The sequence below is a fragment of the Nuphar pumila genome, chromosome 14, assembly GCF_984573655.1.
Source record: "Nuphar pumila chromosome 14, dmNupPumi1.hap1.1, whole genome shotgun sequence".
In the NCBI taxonomy this organism is placed as follows: domain Eukaryota; kingdom Viridiplantae; phylum Streptophyta; class Magnoliopsida; order Nymphaeales; family Nymphaeaceae; genus Nuphar; species Nuphar pumila.
Genome location: NC_143262.1, coordinates 7,820,037 through 7,846,399, shown reverse-complemented (window position 1 = coordinate 7,846,399; position 26,363 = coordinate 7,820,037). Strand labels below are relative to the sequence as shown.

General features: G+C 39.1%; 1 protein-coding gene and 1 pseudogene across 1 annotated transcript; one reads left to right on the top strand and one right to left on the bottom strand.

Moving 5' to 3' along the window:
- Positions 1-1,409: 1,409 nt before the first annotated feature.
- Positions 1,410-1,916, bottom strand: LOC149816243 (secreted RxLR effector protein 161 pseudogene; annotated as a pseudogene).
- A 12,163-nt stretch (positions 1,917-14,079) lies between these two features.
- On the top strand, positions 14,080-16,558 carry LOC149816242 (polygalacturonase-like). The gene is made up of 4 exons (XM_089987632.1): positions 14,080-14,621; positions 15,005-15,294; positions 15,401-15,629; positions 15,885-16,558. Exons 1-4 carry the CDS (start codon positions 14,172-14,174, stop codon positions 16,188-16,190), a joined length of 1,275 nt encoding a protein of 424 aa, XP_089843758.1. The 5' UTR covers positions 14,080-14,171; the 3' UTR covers positions 16,191-16,558.
- Positions 16,559-26,363: the final 9,805 nt, after the last annotated feature.

Here is a 26,363-nt window from a genome sequence, read left to right as displayed (position 1 = left end):
GGTGCAGTCTGGATTCGACCTCATCAAAATCCAAATCCAAACTTTTTACAGTAGATACGAGTGCAAGCCTATATTTGACTAAGATTATTGTTAAAATTGAATATGGATCCGAAATATGCATGTTACTAATAGATCTGGTATTCTGCCTGATCTATTAGAGTCTCTCTCTCTCTCTCTCTCTCTCTCTCTCTCTCTCTCTCTCTCTCTCTCTCTCTCTCTCTCTCTCTCTCTCTCTCTCCAGCAATTTTATTTTCCACCATCAACATCAATATTATTTTTGGCAACTTGTCAGTCGTCAAAACATCCCCTTAGTTCTCCATATGAAGTTGCCATCCGGCTCACTTTGCCCTACGAAGTAGGGCACTCTCCTACAAAATGATGGAAGAAACAATAGAAGGAGGACCACATGTGACAGGTATTGTTCTCACGGTTTTCCACCTTATTTTTTGAAAGGAAAATTTTCAATTAGGGACCTACTAGGTGTTCCGAAAGTAGTCATTTGAGATGCGGGTTTACCCAAAGTTTGAAATTTTTTCATAAATGAGGCACAAAGAAACGGAAACTTTTAATTTTAATTCATAAAAAAACTTTTTTTTGGTATTTTAAAATTTTAAAAAGTTTTTTATTGAAATATTATGGAAGTAATGAAAACTATCTAAAATTATTAACAATAATGTCTATACGAATCCGTGTGAAACCAGTGTGTCTTTGTACGTGTCACTAAGGACACGCTGTTGGAAATAAAGCAACAAACTAGAGAAGAAGATTGTTCTCTAGAATGAAAAACTCACAGAAATGGTGCAAGAGAAGGAGAAGGCTACAAAAGGCTTCAATACATTCCAATGACTTGTCAAAATGAGGATACATGGCTGCTATATATATATAGCATTCAAGCCCAACCAGAATTTAATTACATAATAAATTCCTATTATAGAAAAACTAAAAGACTATTACATTTTCAAAGAAAAGAAATAAATGGGAAAGGAACCCAAAGAGTTCTATAGAAAACTGCAAATAGCCTTAATGTAAAACAAGTTCCCAAAATGAGGGAGGAATACGAAGAGTCTAGCTTATAATTCCAACAAGCCTTAAAGTAAAATGAGTTTCCCAAAAATGAGGGAGGAATACGAAGAGTCTAGCTTATAATTCCAACAGCCCCTCTTAAGCTAGACTATAATGACACCTAATTTCTCTCTCAATTTATTGAAAGTTTCATTCTTCAATGCTTTTGTAAATATATCAGCCACTTGGTCTTGGGTCTTGCAAAACTTGACATTGACATCTCCATCTTTGACCAAGTCTCTAATGAAATGATACTTTATTCGAATATGCTTGCTTTTGCCATGAAAAACTGGATTTTTGGTGAGTGCTATGGCTGAACTATTGTCACAAAACAAAGGAGTGCTCTCTCATTGAGGATGCTTCAGCTCATGAAGAATCCACCTTAGCCAAAGAGTTTGACAACTAGAAAGAGCCAATGAAATATACTCAGCTTCGGTTGTGGAGAGAGCAACAACAGCTTGCTTCTTCGATGCCCACGAGATTGCACCTGAGCCAATGTGAAAAACGAAACCTGAAGTGCTTTTACTATCATCTCTATTTCCACCCCAATCACTATCACAAAAACCCACCAATTTTGAATCTTCAACACATTTATAATGAATTCCATAATTGATAGTGCCACGCACATATCTTAAAATTCTTTTGCCTATGTCCCAATGAGTATTAGAAGGAGATTTCATGAATCTGCTAATCATGCTGACACCAAACATAAGATCAGGTCTTGTAGCAGTCAAGTACATAAGACAACCAACAAGGCTTCTATAGAGAGTTGCATCGATCTTTCTCTTACCATCATTTTTGCTAAGTTTCAGTCCAACTTCCATAGGAGTATTAAGAGGTGTAGCACCCTCCATTTTGAACTTCTTTAATATATTTTCAGCATACCTTTTTTGAGATATGAATATTCCATCTTCGGCTTGCTTTACTTCAATGCCCAGAAAAAAATGGAGAAGCCCCATGTCAGTCATTTCGAATTCGTGCATCATATCTTTCTTGAAATTTTCACACATGCTTGTACTAGTGTCGGTAATTATTAAATCATCAACATATAAGCATATGACTAAGAACTCCCCTTGATTGCCTTCTTTGATGAACAGAGTATGCTCAAAAGGACACCGTTTGAATCCATTCCTCAAGAAGTATCCATCAATGCGACTATACCAAGCCCTTGGCGCTTGTTTTAGCCCATATAAAGCCTTCTTTAATCGACACACTTTGTTTTCTTCACCCTTCTTTACATAACCCGGAGGTTGATCAATATACACTTCTTCAAGGAGACCATTCAAGAATGCTAATTTTACATCCATTTGAAAGACCTTCCATTTTCTTTGAGCAGCCAAAGCTAACACCATGCGAATTGTTTCAAGGCGAGCCACAGGAGCAAAAACTTCATTAAAATCAATGCCATACCTTTGCTTGTAACCTTTTACCACCAGCCGAGCTTTGCATTTTTCAACTTCTCCATTTGAGTTGAATTTTGTTTTATATACCCATTTGACGCCAATAGATTTGTGTCCATTTGGGAGCTCAGTCAACTCCCAAGTATAATTTCTTTCAATCGAGTACATTTCTTAATTCATAGCAATTCTCCACTTCTCTTCTTGAGATGCTTCTTCATAAGTAATTGGATCGGCGTCTGCAAATAAAGCAAAATTCACCAAGTCTTCCTCAAGATTTCTTCTTGCTGTTTCATAAATTTCTTGAAGACTTCTTGTCTTCATAGGAGGAGATTCAGAACTCCTTGAAGATGAGGAAGATGGTGATAAATGTGTAGATGGAGAGGAGAGTGAAGTATCTCCATCACCACTTGGTTCATGACTCTCCTCCTTATTAATGAAATGTGAATTTTCATTTTCTTTCTCTCCATCCCAATTCCAAGATTCTTCTTCATTGAATTTTACATCTCTGCTTATGATAATTTTCTTGGTGATTGGATTGTAAAGCTTATAAGCCTTTGAGCATTCACTGTACCCAACAAGGATACATTTTTCAAATTTATCTTCAAGCTTGCTTATTCGTTCATCGGGAATATGAGAATAACATATGTTGCCAAATACTTTCAAATAAGCAACACATGGTTTTTGCCCACTCCAAGCTTCTTGAGGAGTTAGGTCTTGAACACTTTTAGTGGGGGCACGATTAAGAAGATAGATAGCACATGCCACTGATTCAGCCCATAATATGTTAGGCATACCTTTAGATTTCAACATACTTCTTGCCATCTCCATGATCATGCGATTCTTCCTTTCCGCAACGCCGTTTTGTTGAGGTGTGTACCGAGTAGTCAACTGATGATGGATGCCCTTCTTTTTCAAGAATTCCTCGAACTCATTTGACATATATTCAGCCCCACGATCAGTACGCAAGGTTTTAATAGAAAGATCACTTTGCTTTTCAACAAATGTCATAAATTGCTTAAAATATTTGAACACCTCAGATTTTTCTTTTAGAAAATAAACCCATGTCTTTCGACTGAAGTCATCAATGAATGTTAAAAAATAGCGATTACCTTCAATAGATGTGGTGCGCATAGGGCCGCATAGATCAGAATGAACCAACTCAAGTGGTTTTGATGCTCGCCAAGATTTGCCACCAGGAAAAGAGTCTTTGTGATGTTTCCCAAGAACAAAACCTTCACAAATTTTGTCTTGCTGATGAATGTTAGGCATGCCTCTGACCATATGTTTTTTGCACATAAGAGATAAAGAACTGAAGTTCAAATGTCCATATCGAAGATGCCACAACCATGATGGATCTTTAATAATAGTATTGAAACAAGGAAGAGCAGCATTTTGAAATATAAATGGAAACATTTTGTTTTGAGTCATTTTCACCTCGGCTATGAGAGCATTCTTCTTGTCCTTAATTTCACATATTTCTCCTTTGAAATGAAGATCATATCCTTTTAGAATAAGTTGCCCAACACTCAAAAGATTATGTTTGAGGCCTGAAACATAGAAAACATCGGTGACGTGCTTGCTGCCATGGTTAGTTTTAACAAGAATATCACCACGTCCCTTGACAGCAAGCCTATTATCATCACCTGTTCTAACTTCAATTTGAACCATTTTATTTAAGTCCACAAATAATTTTTTGTTTCCAGTCATGTGGTTACTACAACCACTATCAATATACCATACTTCATCATGTGTTTCTTCTTTGGTATCACAAGCAAGAAAGATAATTTCATCATCAAGAATTTCATTTTTCTCATGCATGAAAGTTACCTCCTTTTGGTTTTCTTCTGTCAATCTCTTTCTACAGAACTTTATGGTGTGGCCATACTTCTGACAATGAAAGCATTGAACTTGTGAGAGAGAGCGACCACGACCTCGACCTCTACCTTGACCTCTTCCTCGCATAGAATAAGATGAATCACAAGCATCTTCTTTCATTTCTTGATTTCTACCACCTCCATATCATCTTTCTCTTCCTCTTCGTCCTCGAGCACCACCACGAATAGAGAGTTGTGTCTAAAAAGCTTGTTCGATTGGAGGAGAATCAAATTGCTTTATACGAAGTTCATGAGATTGAAGTGATCCCATTAAACTATCAATGGACAAGGTGGATAAGTCTTTGGATTCTTCTATAGCAACAACAATATGTTCAAACTTGCGAGTTAAGCTCCTCAATATTTTTTCAACAACTCTTTGATCTTCAAGTTTTTCACCATTTACTCGCATTTGATTAACAATGGAGAAGACTCGATTGAAAAAAGCTTCAATCGTTTCAGATTCCTTCATTCTTAAAGAATCAAATTCACTTCTTAGAGTTTGTAGTTTCACCATTCTTAAAATTGAATATGGGCCCGTTTAGAGCTCGACCTGCCGGGCTTTAAGTGTGGCCCATTCTAATGGGCCAAGTTTTGGACTGATTCTTAACGGGCTCGGGTTTGAAAAGCAGCCCGGTCCGGGTCTCGCTCAGCCCGGACCCAAATTCATTTGTAATTAGTAATAATTAATAAGGTTTCAACTTCCCATGCACCCAATTAATTATCTTTTTTTTTTAAATCAATTTGACTAATTAGATAAATAGTAATAGTAACCAAATTACTGTGTAATATATATTATTAAAATATTAATAAATAACTCTGGTCCATCGGGCCGGTCACAGGAAGGCCCAGCCGCCCAAGCCCGGCCCATGTATATAAAGGATCGAGATTTAGCCTGATAGGCCGATATAAACCTGAATATTTAATTTAACTAATTAGGTAAGTTAGTAATAGTAACCAAATTCCGGTGTAATATTTGATATTTAATATTTAATTTTAAATTTTTATATTATTAAAAGATTAATAAATTACTCTGGCCCATCAGGCCGATCGATACACAGGCAGGCCCAAGCCCGACCCATGTATATAAAGGACAGAGATTTATCCCGATCGGCTGATAAACCTGAATATTTATATTAACTAATTAGGTAAATATTAATAGTAACCAAATTACTTTGTAATATTTAATATTAATTTTAAATTTTTATATTATTAAAAGATTAATAAATAACTCTGGCCCATCAGGCCAGTCGCAGGCAGGCTCAAGCCCAACCCATGTGTATAAAGAACCAAGAATCAGCCCGATACCTACGCATGAGTGGCCGAGTCGGCTTGGCCCAACGGACCGTCCAAGTAAAGCTAGTTCCAATAACCTGGAACATGAATCAGCTGATATTTCAAAACACGTTTTCTTTGTACGTTGACATCTTTATCTCCCGTATTCATCGAAGCACTAATAATGAGGCTCACCAATGATGTCATCTACAGCACTAATAATCCGTTCTAATTTCGAAAAAAATATTTATTTAGACCTACCTTTTATCAATTTCAAAGACATGCCTCTTTTTTTTGGATATTATCAAATAAGAATCTATTATGACTTGCCATTGCCTTCGGCCACTTAATTTTATTTATTTAATTTAAATGATTAAAATACTCTTCAGCCCTCGTTTCCATTTGTCTTTTTTCTTTTTTGAGAGAGAGAAATGGCAAATTCCGTTGTCATAGCAGGCAATCATTTGTTTATAATGAGTAAAATAGAAACTTTACAAAAGAATGGAAGTTGTGACTGTCTTGTCTAAAATATTTTAACCCAAGATTCTTGTCTGAAACTTCCTTCAAAACCTGAAGCCTTTATCGGAGATTGTTGAGATGTTGGTACTTTAACAAAGAATTTCAGGTAAAGGGTGGGCCCAAATCAAAAAGTTTCCTTTGATTTTGGCAAAGGTTGAGGAGACTTTGAAAAGAGAATTTTACTACCAGGTGTGATGTGGGTGACGCAAAAAAAAAATATAGTAAAGTAAAGGTCTCCCAAATGATGACAAGCAATTCATGGTGGTGGTCATAGCAATTTTCTTTGAAAAACTTTTATTTATGGCCCAACCTTTTGTCTATAATTTGAAATATGGACCATACTTTTTTGAAATTATAGAAATGCGACAAACTTACCGTGAAAGCAGTTAAACAGGGACCTCAGGGCGACATCTATCATCTTGAAAAATGTGATTCTTTTTTATTTCTTGTATTGTTCCTTGAAAATTTAAAAATACATGTATATTCATTTATATGAAAACAGAATATTAAACCGTACTTAGAATTCTTAATGTGAAAGGACAATATTATAATTTAATTTGACTTGTGGTTTAACCTGAGTTAAAGAATAATAATCCTTGTTTGAAAGTTTCCAAGAAAACACAGTCCCATATTTGGAATTAGGAGGGTGGCCCTAAATGACTATTTTTCCTTTTTCTTAATTTTTCACCATCACCACCATTATTAATAATGATCATCACCACCAGCACTATTTTTGGCAAGTGTGGATGACTGTTTCAAATATTTGGGATCTATCATTCAAAAGAATGAAGAAATTGATGAAGATGTAAATCATAGGATTAAGGTTGGGTGAATGAAATGGAAAAATGCAACTGGAGTGTTGTGCGATCGTAGAATGTCATTGCGGTTGAAAGAAAAGTTTTATAGGACAACAATTAGACCCGCTTTACTATACGGTACGGAATGTTGAGCTGCCAAGAGACATCATTTTCAAAAAATGAGTGTAACTAAGATGCGTATGCTTTGATGGATGTGTGGGAAGACACTAAAAGATAAGATTCGGAACGAGGAAATACGTAAGAAGGTAGGTGTTGCACCCATTGAAAATAAGATGAGTGAGAATCGTTTATGATGGTTTGGGCATATCCGACGAAGCCTAATGATGCTCTGGTTAGAAAGATGGAGAAATGAGAAAATATATTAGCTAAAAGAGGTCTGGGTAGGCCAAAGAAGACTTAGATGGAGATGATAAGAAAGGATATGAAGGCTTTGAACCTCACTGAGGACATGACATTGGATAGAAATGATTGGAGGAGAAGGATTCATGTGGAGGACCCAAAATGATTTTTTTTTTGGTTCATATTGCCGACTCCAATTGTTTGGGATGAAGGCGTTGTTGTTGTTGTTGTTGTTGTTGTTGTTGTGTTGTCATTGACAATTACCCCCTCTCTCTCATTGGATCAAGTCAGGGCTAATTTTGCCCATATGAATGTGGTATTGAGTATTGACACGTTTGGTGCAATAATTGAAGGGTTATAGTCGATTAATAATATTAATTTACTATCTATTGAGCCTTTTGGGTACAGGTTGGGTCCTTGATAAGGCCTCCGTTTTACCTGCAATGGCAGCAAAGCCTCATTTTTCAATGAATCCATGTCATGTATACAACAATTAGTATTTTTACTGAAAATATATAGCTCCATCCTTGTCTATATTGCTACGCATGCATAAAACGAACGTGTATGGTAATCATTCTTTGAGGGGAGGAAAATTTCATTGATATCAGAAAAATATCAGCAGATAACAAGGGGTCATCTGTTGCCCAAGAGTATAATCGGTAATCAAAGAAGGGACGGCTAAAGAGCAGGTTTGAATCAAGAACCAATTCTTCCATTACCAAACCATTTGAGCCAGGCAACCTTGACAGCAAATGACATGTCTCCTTCAACAGCAGACGAGACTGAAACTAACACGGATCCTATCATTTGAAATAGGATGGGTTCCATCATACATTCAATGCTAACCATCCAGCACAATCATCTAGCCGGATAGCTAGGATTGAATGTACGATGGAACCCATCCTATTTCAAATGATGGGATCCGTGTTTGACTGAAACAGCAGAAGACACCACGTTCAGGAACATCCTATTGTTCCTCTCCTCTCAGGTGCGCCACCATGCACACTGCACAGAATGGCCAAAACCTCCAAACTTTCATCCATTTAGCCGATTTTTGTAATCTGACTTGGCCAAGAACCAATTGCCTTAAGCAACCCAATTCACCAAACTGAATGGAAATATTATCTGGCCAGGAGAGTTTGAAAAGTGACTGAAAAAACGAGCATAGCCAGAAAATATGTTGAGCCGATTCACCCACCTGCTCACATAACGCGCAACGGTTGGCAAGTTGTAATCCCACCTTTTTGCAATCTCTGTCTAAGGTGTTTACACTACCAGACAATAAACACCAAGCAAGATAAACAACTCTTGGGGAGTGTTCCCTTGATCCAAAGAGCATCCCCAGGTAGCCAATCCATTCCGTATTCAGATAATGAAGCAAGCATAGCACGACGCGGCCGTCCTTTGAGAGCGACCATGAAACTTTTAGAGGCACGTCAAAAAAGAAAAGTCAACAGTGTCAAAATCCTTGTAAATGCCCAATTTAAGAATAAAGAAAGGACGATTTTGACTGGTTAAGGAGTGCACAACCTCATTCACCATGAAGCCACAATCATGTATTCTCTGCGATGGGAAAAAAACACATTAGAATGGCGAGATTAGTTGTTGAACAGCAGCTTTCAATTTGTTAGCAATATTCTTGGAAATGAGTTTGCAAGGGATCCTAAGCAATGAAATCAGCCAAAAGCAGGTGATGTCAATTGCTTCCAAGAAAGGTTCAGAAACCTGTGGTCGACGATCTCTTGATGTTCGGAAAGCCAGCCTAATATGCATCTGAAAAGGCACAAAGATCCATTGTGCTTTGCTTTAAAATATGAAGACCTAAATCAATGGTTCCTTTGACAGATGGAAGGATTCTCTTAATAGCCTGATAATGTGAGATAATAGGTGCATGCATGAAATGACTAACATAATTGACACTGAATGACAGTTCTGGTGGAAGAGCACTTACAAGACAATAATGGTTAGGTACTGAAGAGCACCTACAAGACTTTGATTGTACGTTGGATCACCAAAAAAAAGTTCATCCTTTTCACTTTTCTGAATTTTCAAAATGATGGGTGTGTAGACCAGTTTGCAATTTACCATGTTTGCAGGCTCGAGTAAATCCTTGACATACTTAGCTTGGCTTAAAAAGAGCCCATTTGATGTGTGTAGACACTCAATTTTTTATTCAAAATACTCGGTTTTAAAGATCGGGATTTCAAAAGGAGAACCGAATAAAATTTCCTAGGATGACATACTAGAGTGTCGTCCTGCGCTAGCATGGCACTCTTGCCCTTCTTGTCCAAGGATGGCAGGTTTCGTCCAGCCCTAGGATGGCACCCTAGAGTGTTGTCCTATCCTGGGATGGCACCTTAGGGTGTCATCCTGCCCGGGACAGCACCACCCTGCGTGTCATCCTACCCTAGGATGGCACTCTAGTGTGGTTTGGTTGGCTAAAGGCCGAACCATCCTAGGCTTAACGGCCGAATCGGCCTGGCCTGAGCCGAGTCAACAGAATAGGGTTGAATCGGCGTTGCGGATCACTACGATGGCAAAAACAAAATGTTTCAGGTCACTGATTCGGTTATAGGCCAAATTGTCCCTGATAGACAAAGGTTGAATCAAAGAGGTCTTCGGTTGTCGTTGATCTTGAGACACCTGGCGATGGTGACTGGGGTGAGTTGGATGCCCTTCGCACCATTGTCGATCATGGTCGGCCTCGTATGGTCACCGACGGTGGTTGGGGCAAACTGTATGCCCAGACCAACATCAGTTTTCATCTGGTCTGCCATGACCCTCTCTGTCCAGCATCCTACGATCTGGACGGTGACAACCCCTTGTCCGACGTTCGGGGATCTGAATGATACCAACTCGTCGTTCGGCAAGGAGAAAAGGGAGAACACCCCCCCCCCAGGTCGTCGTCCGTCGTTCAGGAAAACAGAAAAAGGGAGGGCCGATCGACCCTCTTGCCTATCTTGTAAGAAGAGGGCCGAACGGCCCTCCCTCTTGTCTGGGTGTTGTCGAACGGCGCGAGGAGCGCCAATTGGCTCTCTTCTGCCTGCGCTTGGTCACTGAAAGAAAACCAGAGAAAGAGGATATAATCCTTTTCCTTTCCTTGAGAACCGTAAAAGGCACCAAACGGTGCCTGCATCGAAAGTCATCCACCATAGATCGCCGATTGCAATAAAAAAAATATAAAATATAAAAAAAAAAAGAGAATATTCCAATGATTCAATAGGAGCAAGCCACTCTAATACCAATTGTTGGATTTTAAATTCACCAGAAAAACTTTATAGATCGTTGACGTGTTCGTGCTAAATTATTGAAAATGACATAATCTAAAACTTGATGCAAAAGCATACCTTAATCCATTGGTGCTTCGATAGATCTTTCTCGGGAAGGATCTTCCAGAACCTCTATATATGCCTTTGCTTTCTTCTCTAAACCTAATGAGAGAGGTATAGTTTTTTCTTTCTTGATGGGGAAACAAAAGAGGACGGCCACTATATATATGGTTTGGGGGACCATAACCTAATTGTAACCACCTTATAGTTTATTTTTAATTTATCATATCATAAAATCTAAAATTAACATATGAAGGCACAAGAGGTCTCTACACATAATAAGACAACACTGTATGAGATATCATATGACCCAACCGTATGTGATATAATGTGTGATTAAATATATGTAGGCTCACATGATTTATCTAACAATCAGATGCAAAAATACAAGATCCAGACCTCAAACCCCAAATATAAATGGACTGGTCTAAATAGATCCAACATAGGCATTGTGGGTATAGACTGATCTAAATAGAACCAAGATAGGAATTGTGGGTATAGTAACAGTTTGGCACATGCAATATTGAGCTCGACGAAAATGAACCATGGTTTGATGATATAGTGATGGAGCCGAATGGCAACCTTCTTAACACGAACCATGAGAAAATCGAAGCTTTGATGCCGTGAAAACATTATATAAAACTTGAAAATAACAAAATCAATTAATTAACACAAATTCTTTGTTGTTCGACTACATCCACGACTAAGTTTACTCCTCCCTCTCTTTATTCTTTTATTTGTTGAGTGGATCTTCTTCATTCAACAATATGTATTTTTTTTAGGTGCGTTACAATGACCATATACATGATAACAACCTTATTCAATGAGGGAACTTACGTGCGGTTTTCATATCTGATTTTGTATTAACCTTAGAAAAGTTTGCCTCATCCATTTAGACTGTCTTTCCTCATTTGCTGCTAGCTCAACTTTTCAATTATTTTGGTAAGAAAATCTGAAACACAAGTACGGATGGCAGTGGATCAGAGGCGCAGGGGGGGGGGGGGGGGGGACAAGGTCTCCACTTTTGCCCCCATCTCAAAATTCTACCCTCTATCCATACAACCCCGCACGGGTTTTGATTTTAAGCTTCATCCCCGTTCCTTATCTTTCATCCTCGGTCTAAACGGGGCGAGTCAGGCTGGGCCCCATTTTTCTCCGATCCATTGTCATCCTTAAATATTTTACTAACGTGCGGGAGATTCAGACTGGACCCACACATGATGGATGAGGCCTGAGACAATTTGCAGACATAAACTTGGAAAACGTGCGGGAGATTCAAACGTACACAATTGGTACAAGCAAATGCGGCCAGCCCAAAATTAGCTGATGCAGTATGAGGTTCATGCTCTTCCCTTTCATAAGTCGGTTCGCCCTTTAAGATTAGGGATGACAGTGGACTGGGGGACAACTGGGCTCCGCCCTGCCTCGCGCCGTTTAGACCAGGAACGAAGGACATGAAACGGGGATGGAGGCAAGAATGAAGGTTAAAATCTATCCCCGTGCCGGGATCGATGGACTTACGCTTTCCCCAGCCCCGTCCCCGTCTCAATCCCTGCCTTGCCCCGCCCCGCCCCGCCCCGTCTCCATTCCTTCAAAGGATGACTATAGACCAAAGAAAAACGGGGCCCCACCCTGCCTCGCCCCCGTTTGGACCAGGGATGGAGGACATGAAACAGGAGTGGAGGTTAAAATCCATCCCCAGCAGGGATGGAAGTTCGGATTTGGAAACGGGGCGGGGGTGGAGACCATGTCCCCCGCCCCGGTCCACTGCCATCCCTATTTAAGATTGTCACTCATTTCACTCGCCAATCGTGCTATAGATTTTTTGCCCAAAAACCATGAATCATAGGAATATCTGTTCTCAGTATCGGTCCGTATCTCGGCCTGTATCGGCCATATCATATCGGCAGAAAATGCTTTACTCATGAATCAACCATTTTTTAATAAAACATACAAAAAACTTGAAATTATTTTTTATTATCATTTTAATGGTTTTAACACATGTCATGTTTTAATTGACACGTAATATATTTTAATTGTTTTTTGGCCAATTGGGAACGATTCACTTGAGTATTGGTACAGGCCGATAAAACCTGAATAGTTGGCCAAACGATATTATAGGGTCGATCGATACCGATACTAACAACATTAATGCAGACCCCTTTGAGGTCCGACTTTTTTTTTTGAAAGGCAAGCTGGGGTTAGTCAGACCCTTACCAGTTATACAACTATATCATTGGGTTTTTAACCTGCAGTGACCCAACACTAGGATGCTCCTATACCAGACAAGCTGCGCCCGTTGGACACTAATGGTATTAGGCTACATGGAGCATGTTTATTGGTGGAACTGGTTCTACTCGTTGTCCCGTTGAAGTTTTCTTCCATTAAAAAAAATTAAGAACCAAAAAAGTTAGCCATGTTTTTGTATTTTTTTGTGCTGATCTATTCATTACAAATTTAGAAATTGCACATCTGACCTTGCCGATGTAGTTCACGTCTAGTTGAGTAGAAACTAGCCCTTTGGTTATGTTTTCCAAACGTGTATATCAGATTTTCTGAGGGTTAAAAATCTAGTGCTTACATTTTGCTAAAATTTCACCTCACAAAAAATTCATATTTGTATAAATATATTTCAGTCGATTCTTACTATTTTTCTCATGCTGAATACATCCATGTGAGCAAATTTATTCAACATGGACATATTCCACCAACGGGGGGCTCTGCTTGTCTGGCAGGAGCAGTTACTGCACGTCACCTTGTGTTGGGAGGTTGCTAGTTCAAACCCAGATGGTATGGTTGTATAACTGGTAGAGGTCTGCCTAATGAAGGTGCAGAAGTATCTAGCTTGTCGACCCTAATTGACCGTACTAGATGTGTTTAGTATGGTTTAATTGTTTGCTCTTGGACAAAACTTGGTTTGTGTTTGTTCAATGTATAAATATGATTTTTAGATAAGTCTTTGCAGCAAATGTGCGTATGGTATCAGCGAGTCCATCAATCACACTTTCTCATGCACTTTCCATTAGAGCGCACGTTGAGGATGAGCTTAACATTGCTTATTTCGTAATATCATGTTACTCTAACAAGTTGGATGTGAAAGACCTTGCATCTCATGATACATTTTGATAAGATCATGACCGTTCATTTTTTATTTTTTATTTCGAATATACTTAATTGGTTAAGGTCTTTTCGGTTTTTGATAAGGCTTGGGTCCAAATAGGCAAACCCTACCCTACAAGCTCATTAAGAAACTGCATACTATACAAAGCAACAAAAGACTTGTATACATATTGGGATGAAGTTAACAAAAGCTGTTGATACACGAGTCCTTTTACTTTTCATGACTTATCACAACCGCACCATCAAAGAAGGGCGGCTGCGTGCTCAAAGGCACAACAACTGTTGACCCAATTTAGGGAGTGGTGATAGTGCTATATATAACCCTTTGGATGCCACCATCACCACCACTACTACCTGCTGCCATTACTAGTAGTACGCCTTCCTCATATTTTCGTTTCCACAGAGAGAGAGAGAGAGAGACTCTTAATAAATCGTAACATGGAGAGCTCCTTGTGCTTTCTTACCCTTGTCACTACTGCTTGGATCTTTTTCTTTTCCCGCATGGCGAGCGGCACATACGTATATAACGTGGTGAGCTATGGGGCTAAAGGGGATGGGGTGACCAACGACAGTCCAGCATTTCTCAAAGCATGGTCTGCGGCATGCGCTTCGTCGCAGCCCGCAACGATGTATGTACCATCTGATCGCCAGTTCTTGCTGTATCCGGTGTTGTTCACAGGCCCCTGCAAGAATAGTGATACCACTGTCCAGGTTGATGGCCATTTGCTGGCATTGGCTGATTACACAACATATGCAGCTGCTGGTTACTGGATCAAGTTCGACCAAGTGGTGGGGATGACGTTTCAGGGAGGGTATTTGGATGGCAAGGGATCAAACTTATGGTCTTGCAAAAGGGCAGGCACTAAATCATGCCCTGATGGTGCGGCTGTAAGAGCCTCTCTCTCTCTCTCTCTCTCTCTCTCTCTCTCTCTCTCTCTCTCTCTCTCTCTCTCTCTCTCTCTCTCTCTCTCTCTCTCTCTCTCTCTCTCTCTCTCTCTCTCTAACACACACACATGGAAGTCCTCTGGATCTGATATGGGTCCATCCAACCTTGAGGCACTCCTACCATGCAGGTTTGACCCAAGGCCCAATCTAGGCTCGACTTGATCCGTTTGCAACTTTCAAGTAGCTGACCTAGCAAGTCTATATGAATATATCGATGAGATCGGTCAGTTTTTGGTTGCTCTCTCATCGATATATTCAAGTAGCTAGCTGACCTAGCAGCTATGTTATCTACTCACATCTTGTCTCATTTTGTTTTCTTGGTCCAGTCGCTCATCTTCAACAACGCGAAGGATATTGGGCTGAAGGGCATCACCTCTGTCGATAGCGAGCTCTTTCACTTCGTCATCAACAGCTGCACCAACGTGCATGCTGAGGGACTCACTGCCACTGCTGCTGGCAACAGTCCAAACACAGACGGTATACACGTTGAAGAATCTATAGGTGTTACAATCATAAATGCCAGCATTAAGACCGGAGATGATTGCATATCCATTGGTCCGGGGACCGAGAACCTGTGGATCCAACAAGTCACTTGTGGGCCTGGACATGGCATCAGGTGCACTGCAACCCATCCAAAGCTTAGTTGTGATTCCTTTATCTTTTTCTTTCTGTCATGTGTATGCTAACCATGATGGCAATGCTTTTGTTTGTGCCTGGACCAGTGTTGGAAGTCTGGGAAAGAACCCCAATGAAGCCGGCGTGCAAAACGTCACAGTGAAAAACACAATATTCACGGGGACTGAGAATGGACTAAGGATAAAATCATGGGCTAGGTTGAGCAAAGGATTTGCTAAAGGAGTTGTATTTGACGGAGCTACCATGATAAACGTGAACAACCCCATCATCATCGACCAGAGCTACTGTCCGCACCAGCAGGATTGCCCTGGTCAGGTAATTAATTAAGTTTCGATGCTTAATTTATAAAAGCCAACTCCCAAACCGAAATGACTAGCTCGAGTCACTGACGAAAATTCTAAAAGATGGCTGCTTGGATTTTGGTTGCTTTGAACATGGCTTATAGATGATCGATCCATCGTTATTGCTACAAGCACGAACATATGAAGCTGCATGCCGTCTTCATCACATGATGGTTGCCTTACCCTTATCTAAAAATCCTCTTATTTCTGTTTCTGTTTCTGTTTTCAGACTTCGGGGGTAAAGATATCAGAAGTGAGCTACAATAACATTATAGGGACGTCTGCAACAAAAATAGCTGCAAATTTCAACTGCAGCTCGATTGCCCCTTGTGAAGATATAAAGCTAGCAGGCATACAACTGAAATATGGGACGACAACTGCTGAGTCCTTCTGTCGAAATGCATATGGGACCAGCGGGGGCGTGGTGCAGCCCCCAAGTTGCCTCAAATCAGAATCCATCTCCATCACAATTGCAGATGCCCTTGGTCTACTTCAGCAATGGCTTCCCAAATTTGACTATGACACTTTTACGTAAGTAAAATAAAGATTGTTTAGAGGGCGCAAGCATCATGATATCGTCCTTGGTCCCCACGCATCCATTAATATCAAAGAAGCAGCACAACACAACGGGCAACAGCGTGCATGTGGTATTTTGATTTTGTTCATTAGTGTCAGAGATATTGGAAAGCTTTACCGGGATCATGTATGATATTGTGCGTGCCGGCTCCTTGTAACATTATCTAATTAGTCGTGTCTACTACTAAAGCTAAATCACCTTCTCTATGTAATAATTGGGGACTGACTACTGTGGATTGGCAGCCTACCGCCGATTCATTGTCCATCTAGGAATATTAATAAACCTTGAAATCTTATGTATGCAATAAAATCTCAAATTTGTTTCCACTGGATCGTTAGGTCTTTCGGTTTCTTTTTTTCCCTTGTATTAACATGGATAGTCCTCATCATTTGAGTTATCTTAGTCGTTCAATTGTACAATCACTCTATTTCAGTCATGCATAGCATAAGGACCAATTCCAAGTAAGGCTTCAAACCGATCGGGTGCAGTCTGGATTCGACCTCATCAAAATCAAAATCCAAACTTTTTACATTAGATCCGAGTGCAAGCCTATATTTGACAAAGATTATTGTTAAAATTGAATATGGATCCGAAATATGCATGTTACTAATAGATCAGGTATTCTGCCTGATCTATTAGAGTCTCTCTCTCTCTCTCTCTCTCTCTCTCTCTCTCTCTCTCTCTCTCTCTCTCTCTCTCTCTCTCTCTCTCTCTCTTCAGCAATTTTATCTTCCACCATCAACATCAATATTATTTTTGGCAACTTGTCAGTCGTCAAAACAATCCCTTAGTTCTCCATATGAAGTTGCCATCCGGCTCACTTTGCCCTACGAAGTAGGGCACTCTCCTACAAAATGATGGAAGAAACAATGGAAGGAGGACCACATGTGACAGGTATTGTTCTCACGGTTTTCCACCTTATTTTTTGAAAGGAAAATTTTCAATTAGGGACCTACTAGGTGTTCCGAAAGTAGTCATTTGAGATACGGGTTTACCCAAAGTTTGATTTTTTTTCATAAATGAGGCACAAAGAAACGGAATCTTTTAATTTTAATTCATAAAAAAACTTTTTTTTTTGGTATTTTAATATTTAAAAAAGTTTCTTATTGAAATATTATGGAAGTAATGAAAACTATCAAAAATTATTAACAATAATGTCTATACGAATCCGTGTGATCAAACCAGTGTGTCTTTGCACGTGTCACTAAGGACACGCGGCCAAAATGGCGTGCTCCTGTGACACAGGAGTCAAGGAACCTTGGAAGAAACTTTGTGGGCTTTGAACTGCATCCAAGGAACTTTGGAACCATACAATACCCAGTAGACTTTGAACCCTTACATGAGAATTCTGGTGATGTTGGTAACTTCTTCTAATCGGAGTAATATGAAGGATAGGTGCTTGCAATTGCAGTCTATGTGGTTCTGTACCTCATACACAACACCGTTAGCTAGGTCGAAGAAAGAAGCAGGAAAGTGCATGAGTTTCAAGAAGGAAAACCTCCTCCATGGGCTGCAATGGAGGAGTGTCTTAAGCTTGGGCTCGCCAAATCCATAGGTGTCAGTGACTTCCCGTGCAAAGAAGCTCTCTCATCTGCTCTCTTCTGCCAAGTTTTATCCTGCTGTCAACCAGGTGTGACTTACCTATAACTTATTATCTCCCAAAATACCGTCAATTAATGAATGGCCCATAAGGGCTCCGCTCATCTGGTAGCTAGGGGTGACTTGTATCTGAATGTCACCAAGTTGACGAGTTGTCGCAAGTTTAAAACCCACCGGTGGCATCTTTTGCGGTACCGTCGAAGCTAAGTGTACTCTCCAGTGGGCAGAGAGACCTCAAGGGTTTTACCAACCGGAAGTCAGCCAATGTGCTGTTAATGATGGGGTTTCTTTCCTTGAACTATATATCCAAAAGAAAAAAAGATGGATAATGAATGAGGAAACATAATTAATAGAGGGATGGTACATTGATACAAAATAGAACCTCTAATTAGTAGGTGTGGGAAACTGGCCAGCCCGGCCCGGCCCGGCCCGTCCCGTTTAGAGCTCGACCTGCCGGGCTTTAAGTGTGGCCCATTCTAATGGGCCGAGTTTTGGCCTGATTCTTAACGGGCTCGGGTTTGAAAAGCAGCCCGGTCCGGGTCTCGATCAGCCCGGACCCAAATTCATTTGTAATTAGTAATAATTAATAAGGTTTCAACTTCCCACGCACCCAATTAATTATCTTTTTTTTTAAATCAATTTGACTAATTAGATAAATAGTAATAGTAACCAAATTACTGTGTAATATATATTATTAAAAGATTAATAAATTACTCCATCGGGCTGGTCATAGGAAGGCCCAGCTAGCCGCCCTAGCCCGACCCACGTATATAAAGGATCGAGATTTAGCCTGATAGGCCGATATAAACCTGAATATTTAATTTAACTAATTAGGTAAGTTAGTAATAGTAACCAAATTACGGTGTAATATTTAATATTTAATTTTAAATTTTTATATTATTAAAAGATTAATAAATTACTCTGGCCCATCAGGCCGATCGATACACAGGCAGGCCCAAGCCCCACCCACGTATATTAAGGACAAAGATTTATCCCCATCGGCTGATAAACCTTAATATTTAATTTAACTAATTAGGTAAATATTAATAGTAACCAAATTACTGTGTAATATTTAATTTTTAATTTTTATATTATTAAAAGATTAATAAATAACTCTGGCCCATCAGGCCAGTCGCAGGCAGGCTCAAGCCCAACCCATGTGTATAAAGAACCAAGAATCAGCCCGATACCTACGCATGAGTGGCCGAGTCGGCTTGGCCCAACGGACCGTCCAAGTAAAGCTAGTTCCAATGACCTGGAACATGAATCAGCTGATATTTCAAAACACGTTTTCTTTGTACTTTGACATCTTTATCTCCCGTATTCATCGAAGCACTAATAATGAGGCTCGCCAATGATGTCATCTACAGCAACTGACACTCACGAAACGTCATTAGGCGTATCACTTTAACCGTTCTAATTTCGAAAAAAAAAAATTATTTAGACCTACCTTTTATCAATTTCAAAGACATGCCTCTTTTTTTTGGATATTATCAAATAAGAATCTATTATGACTTGCCATTGCCTTGGGCCACTTAATTTTATTTATTTAATTTAAATGGTTAAAATACTCTTCTGCCTTCGTTTCCATTGTCTTTTTCCTTTTTTGAGAGGGAGAAATGGCAAATTCCGTTGTCATAGAAGGCAATATTATTTGTTTATAATGAGTAAAATAGAAACTTGACAAAAGAATGGAAGTTGTGACTGACTTGTCTAAAATATTTTAACCCAAGATTCTTATCTGAAACTTCCTTCAAAACCTGAAGCCTTTATCGGCGATTGTTGAGATGTTGGTACTTTAACAAAGAATTTCAGGTAAAGGGTGGGCCCAAATCAAAAAGTTTCCTTTGATTTTGGCAAAGGTTGAGGAGACTTTGAAAAGAGAATTTTACTACCAGGTGTGATGTGGGTGATGCAAAAAAAAAAATAGTAAAGTAAAGGTCTCCCAAACGATGACAAGCAATTCATGGTGGTGGTCATAGCAATTTTCTTTGAAAAACTTTTATTTAAGGCCCAACCTTTTGTCTATAGTTTGCAATATGGACCATACTTTTTTGAAATTTTAGAAATGAGACAAACTTACCGTGAAAGCAGTTAAACAGGGACCTCAGGGCGACATCTATCATCTTGAAAAATGTGATTCTTTTTTATTTCTTGTATTGTTCCTTGAAAATTTAAAAATACATGTATATTCATTTATATGAAAACAGAATATTAAACAGTACTTAGAATTCTTAATGTGAAAGGACAATATTATAATTTAATTTGACTTGTGGTTTAACCTGAGTTAAAGAATAATAATCCTTGTTTGAAAGTTTCCAAGAAAACACAGTCCCATATTTGGAATTAGGAGGGTGACCCTAAATGACTATTTTTCCTTTTTCATAATTTTTCACCATCACCACCATTATTAATAATGATCATCAGCACAAGCACTATTTTTGGCAAGTGTGTTGTCATTGACAATTACCCCCTCTCTCTCATTGGATCAAGGCCAGGGCTAATTTTGCCCATATGAATGTGGTATTGAGTATTGACACGTTTGGTGCAATAATTGAAGGGTTATAGTCAATTAATAATATTAAATTACTATCTATTAAGCCTCTTGGGTACAGGTTGGGTCCTTGATAAGGCCTCTGTTTTATTGGCGGAGTTTCACTATCAATCTCCGGGACCTGCAATGGCAGCAAAGCCTCATTTTTCAATGAATCCATGTCATGTATGCAACAATTAGTATTAGCTCCATCCTTGTCTATATTGCTACGCATGCATAAAACTAACGTGTATGATAGTCATTCTTTGAGGAGAGGAAAATTTCATTGATATCAGAAAAATATCAGCAGATAACAAGGCGTCATCTGTTGACCAAGAGTACAATCGGTAATCAGAGAAGAGACGGCTAAAGAGCAGGTTTGAATCAAGAACCAATTCTCCCATTACCAAACCATTTGAGCCAGGCAACCTTGACAGCAAATGACATGTCTCCTTCAACAGCAGACGAGACTGAAACTAACACGGATCCTATCATTTGAAATAGGATGGGTTCCATCATACATTCAATCCTAACCATCCAGCAGAATCATCTAGCCGGATAGCTAGGATTGAATGTATAGCTAGGATTGAATGTAGGATGGAACCAAGGGCCCAGTCCTGCCTCCCGAAACAGTTAATTTTTTTTGTTTGCTTTTTTTAAAAGCCCAGCCCTGACTGCAGCAAATAGTTTGATTTGTCCATATGAAATAGATTTTTATTAATAATTGTAGCCATTTTTTTATCTCAAAAAAAAAATTTCGGGGGCACTGCCCCCCGAAACCCCGACTATCGCACAAATAATTTTTTTTTGCTACACCCCTGTTTGCCCCCCCCCCCCCCCCCCCCTCACATGAATCCTAGCTACGCCCCTGGATGGAACCCATCCTATTTCAAATGATGGGATCCGTGTTTGACTGAAACAGCAGAAGACACCACGTTCAGGAACATCCTATTGTTCCTCTCCTCTCAGGTGCGCCACCATGGACACTGCACAGAATGGCCAAAACCTCTAAACTTTCATCCATTTAGCCGATTTCGGTAATCTGACTTGGCCAAGAACCAATTGCCTTAAGCAACCCAATTAATCAAACTGAATGGGAATATCTGGCCAGGAGTGCCTGAAAAGTGACTGAAAAAACGGGCATAGCCAGAAAATATGTTGAGCCGATTCACCCACCTGCTCACATAACGCGCAACGGTTGGCAAGTTGTAATCCCACCTTTTTGCAATCTCTGTCTAAGGTGTTTACATTACCAGACAATAAACACCAAGCAAGATAAACAACTCTTGGGGAGTGTTCCCTTGATCCAAAGAGCATCCACAGGTAGCCAATCCATTCCGTATTCAGATAATGAAGCAAGCATAGCACGACGCGGCCGTCCTTTGAGAGCGACCATGAAACTTTTAGAGGCACGTCAAAAAAGAACTCAACAGTGTCAAAATCCTTGTAAATGCCCAATTAAAGAATAAAGAAAGGACGGTTTTGACTGGTTAAGGAGTGCACAACCTCATTCGCCATGAAGCCACAATCATGTATTCTCTGCGATGGGAAAAAACACATTAGAATGGCGAGATTAGTTGTTGAAGAGCAGCTTTCAATCTGTTAGCAATATTCTTGGAAATGAGTTTGTAAGGGATCCTAAGCAATGAAATTAGCCAAAAGCAGGTGATGTCAATTGCTTCCAAGAAAGGTTCAGAAACCTGTGGTCGACGATCTCCTGATGTTCGGGCAGCCAGCCTAATATGCATCTGAAAAGGCACAAAGATCCATTGTGCTTTGCTTTAAAATATGAAGACCTAAATCAATGGTTCCTTTGACAGATCGAAAGATTCTCTTAATAGCCTGATAATGTGAGATAATAGGTGCATGCATGAAATGACTAACATAATTGACACTGAATGACCGGAAGAGCACCTACCAGACAATAATGGTTAGGTACTGAAGAGCACCTACAAGACTTTGATTGTACGTTGGATCATCAAAAAAAATCATCTTTTTCACTTTTCTGAATTTTCAAAATCATGGGTGTGTAGACCAGTTTGCAATTTACAATGTTTGCAGGCTCGAGTAAATCCTTAGCTTGGCTTAAAAAGAGCCCATTTGATGTGTGTAGACACACAATTTTATTCAAAATACTCTTAGGGTTTTAAAGATCGGGATTTCAAAAGGAGAACCGAATAAAATTTTCTAGGATGACATACTAGAGTGTCGTCCTGCCCTAGGATGGCACCCTAGAGTGTTGTCCTATCCTGGGATGGCACCTTAGGATGTCATCCTGCCTGGGACAGCACCACCCTGCGTGTCATCCTACCCTAGGATGGCACTCTAGTGTGTCTTCCTCCCTTGGGACAGCACCCCTATGTCGTATGCTCCATCAAATGCACGAATAAGCTTCAATAAGATGTGTGTCTTAATCAAACTCAAACTCTCCTTATGCATTTTCGTATGAGACTCTTTTAGATGAGCCTTATCTTTTATGAGGACAAGGATGGGTCCATTTGGGTTGGATTCAAACGTTGAAAACTCTTAGTTCATATCTCATTTATAATTCCTATAAATAAGAGTTGAACCTTAGAGTTTGAGAGGATCTAAAAATTATATGTCTTGATACTGACCCTAGAGAGAATACATACCCAATCCTTGCCTTTATTCTGACTCTTTCTTAGGTTGAGTCCTAAGTTGTGCTTACATAAAGGTGTTGTCGAAATCATTACAATAATCATCGTACTTGAGCTGACATGTTGTCGGACCGAAGAAGAACCCTAAAAGAACTAAACGGACCCTAAAGTTTGAAAAAGGTAAATTGTCAAAATCTTTTTAATAGTTTCATGTTTTTACCTCAAACTTTCTTCCTTTTAGTTATTATTCCTCACATAAATACTAATATATGTTTGATTCTTATCACGCTTGCAAGTATCGAAAAGCATGCCCATATTTTACCTTCTCATGAAGGATGGATGAGGCTTGAAACGATTATCTTACATCTTTTTGAACAGATTAGAAAAGGATTTACGAAATCCAAGTCTTATTTTCTTTACTGTAAATTTTTATCAACATAGAGTTGGGATAATCACAATAGTGCTCGTGATTCTCCTCATATCGACATCCAACTCTAGTTCATCAACTATATCCAATAGCATAGTGTGGATTCCTTAATGAAACACATTTTTATGCCTCGTCTCCAGTAAGTTGGACAAGACCAATTGTTTGCCTTGACACTCATAGATAGAATATGTGACTTATAGCCAGGACCTCGTGAAGTATGTGGATGGGTCTTGTCTCTCACCAAGTCAGTTCACTCTTCAAGTTGAACAATCTTCTCCTAATCCTAAATAGTTTCTTTGAAAGTGAGTCGATCAGTTGGCTCTAAATTGGATAAAAGCAGAGCATAGCTTGAACTTGATCGATCCTATTCCTCACAGTCTAATCCAAGGATACTCCAACTGAAATGTGATCTCCAAAATATTAAGAAAGGTGATAAAGAGTTTGGCAAACTATCTCAATCAAGTGAAGTTTATAGCCAACTCTCTTAGCTCGGTAAGTGAAGATGTTACTGATGATTAACTTGTTTTGCACATTCTGAATGCCCTATCTAGTGAATATGAAAGTTTTATTACTGTAGTTTCTACATTGAAATGCCTACCATAGTTTGTTGAAATATATGATATGCTCATAAATCAATAAATGAGGCTTGAGACGCTTGCTCTCAAACAGCCTCATCATCAAGTAGAGTCTATGTCCATCACTTCCTTTTCTTAAAGAGGGTGAGAATGTGAAAATAACTATAGACGATGTGGCAGGAGTTGTGGTTTTTATAGAAATTCTCAAAATAATTATAATGTTCAAAGGAATGTTTAGAATCAGATCTTTAACCATTTTTCTCAAGGTAGACAAGTTGTTTACCAGTATTGCAACCGCAAGAATCGTACAGCCCAACTTTAAACTCATATCAAGACATAGCTGGTACCATGGATCTATGAATCATATGACGGCTAAAGATCAAGGTATGACTGACAAGAAAAAATGTTAGGGAATGACTATTATCATGGAAAACCAAGCTAGTTATCCAATATCAACACTAGTAATATTATTCTCAACTCAGAAAAATGATCTTTCATTTTGAGGAATGTTGTACATGTGCCTAATATTGAAGAATATTTTATCAGTCATGAAGTTCACACGTGATAATAGGCATATGTTTGAATTTTACCCTCATTACTTTCTTGTTAGGGATGTACATAAAGGAACCACACTACAAAGAGGACAGAAAAGCAATGATTTGTACTTTATACAAGTAGAGAGCAGCATGTAAGCACAATGGTGGAAAAGCTAATGTGGCTTTTAATGAAAAGAATGTGCCTACGGCAAGGTGGCACTGCCACCTGGGCCACCGAAGTTATAAGACTCTTGAAAAGAATAAACTTTTGTTATTTGAGAAAGCACAAGACTTTAATTTTCACTCAACATGCTTAGTTAGTGAGATCCACACCCTATTGTTTGAAAATTCTAAATTTTCTGTTAAACGCCCTCTTGAGTTGGTTCATGTGGACCTATGGGGTCCAACACCTTTCTTGTCTTGTGAGGAATATAGATATAATTTTCTTACTGTGAATGATTTATCATGCTTTTTGTAGCCTTTTCTGTTGGTTAAGAACTTGGATGTCCAAAAATGTTATGAAAATATCAAAGGCATAGTTGAGAAATAAATTGATTATGACCTAAAGAATTTTCAGCATTGTCGGTGGTGAGTTCATGAGTAAAAGTCTGTAGATTTTTGGACAAACATAGCATCAAAAGATGGCTTTCTTGTTCACATACCACACAACAAACGGCATATTGGGGAGAGCATTGTCTTGTCGTAGAAACTCGATTGAGCCTTATGGTATATGCTTCAAAGAAACTTAGTTTTTGGGTGGATGCTTTTCGAATGGTTGTGAATATCACCTAATTTGAAAAATAAGTCTCCATATGAGTTGGTTTTTAAAACTACCCATGCTATGATTATTTGGGTGCTCCTGCTATCCTCACGTCATGCCTTATAACAATTAAAAGTTGGACCCAAGATCTAAGCCTTATATTTACCTATTTCAAAAAGAGTTTTGTTTCTCTATGTTGGTTTAAAGGAGTCTGTCACTCATAAAGAAGTAGTTAGGTGGTTACAAAGACAATATATAAATGATGTAGGGTCCATCCCCTCTATACCTTTCATACCTATCAATACCAATGTCAGTTGATCAGCTTGTGTCACTGTTAAGCCGTCAGAACTAGCCAGAGGACCGCCACAAGATAGCAAGTTTCTGAGTCCATTCCTACCAGTCCACAACATAGTCATGAACCAAATCTTATTGAGGCTACTCAAGAAACCAATCCTATTGAACAAACAGTTTCATATCAATCCAATGAGATAAATCTTGATGATTTATCCTCCCAATTTCCTATTAAGATGCAGCCCATGATAACCAGGTCACATGCTCAGACCTGAAAACCTAAAATTTATTTTGCTTATAGATATCCCTTACCTGAAGTTCTTAATAATGAGGTGGCTCAAGAGGAAAAAGAACCTACCAATTTCAATGAAGCCCAACACAAACAGAAGTGGGTTCAAGCTATGAAGGAAGAGATAGAATCCTTGTACAAAAAAAAAACATGGGTTTTGGTTCCTCCCAAACATGTATCATTGGCTCCAAGTGGATATATCGTATTAAGTGGCATGTTGATGGATCCTTAACCTATTACAAAGTCAGGATATAGTCAACAAGAGAGAGTTGAATATTTTGAAACATTTAACCTTATTGTTAAATCCACTACAATCAGGGTAGTGTCATCTATTCATGATCAGTCAAGGGTGGAAGGTTCATTAGTTAAATGTTAACAATTCATTTTTGCATGGGTTTTCTTAAAATCGGAGATATGCATGGTAATTCAACCGCCAGGTTTTGAACCTGAGCAGTTTTTCGGTTATGTTTGTAAGCTCATCAAGGCTCTATATGAGATTAAAC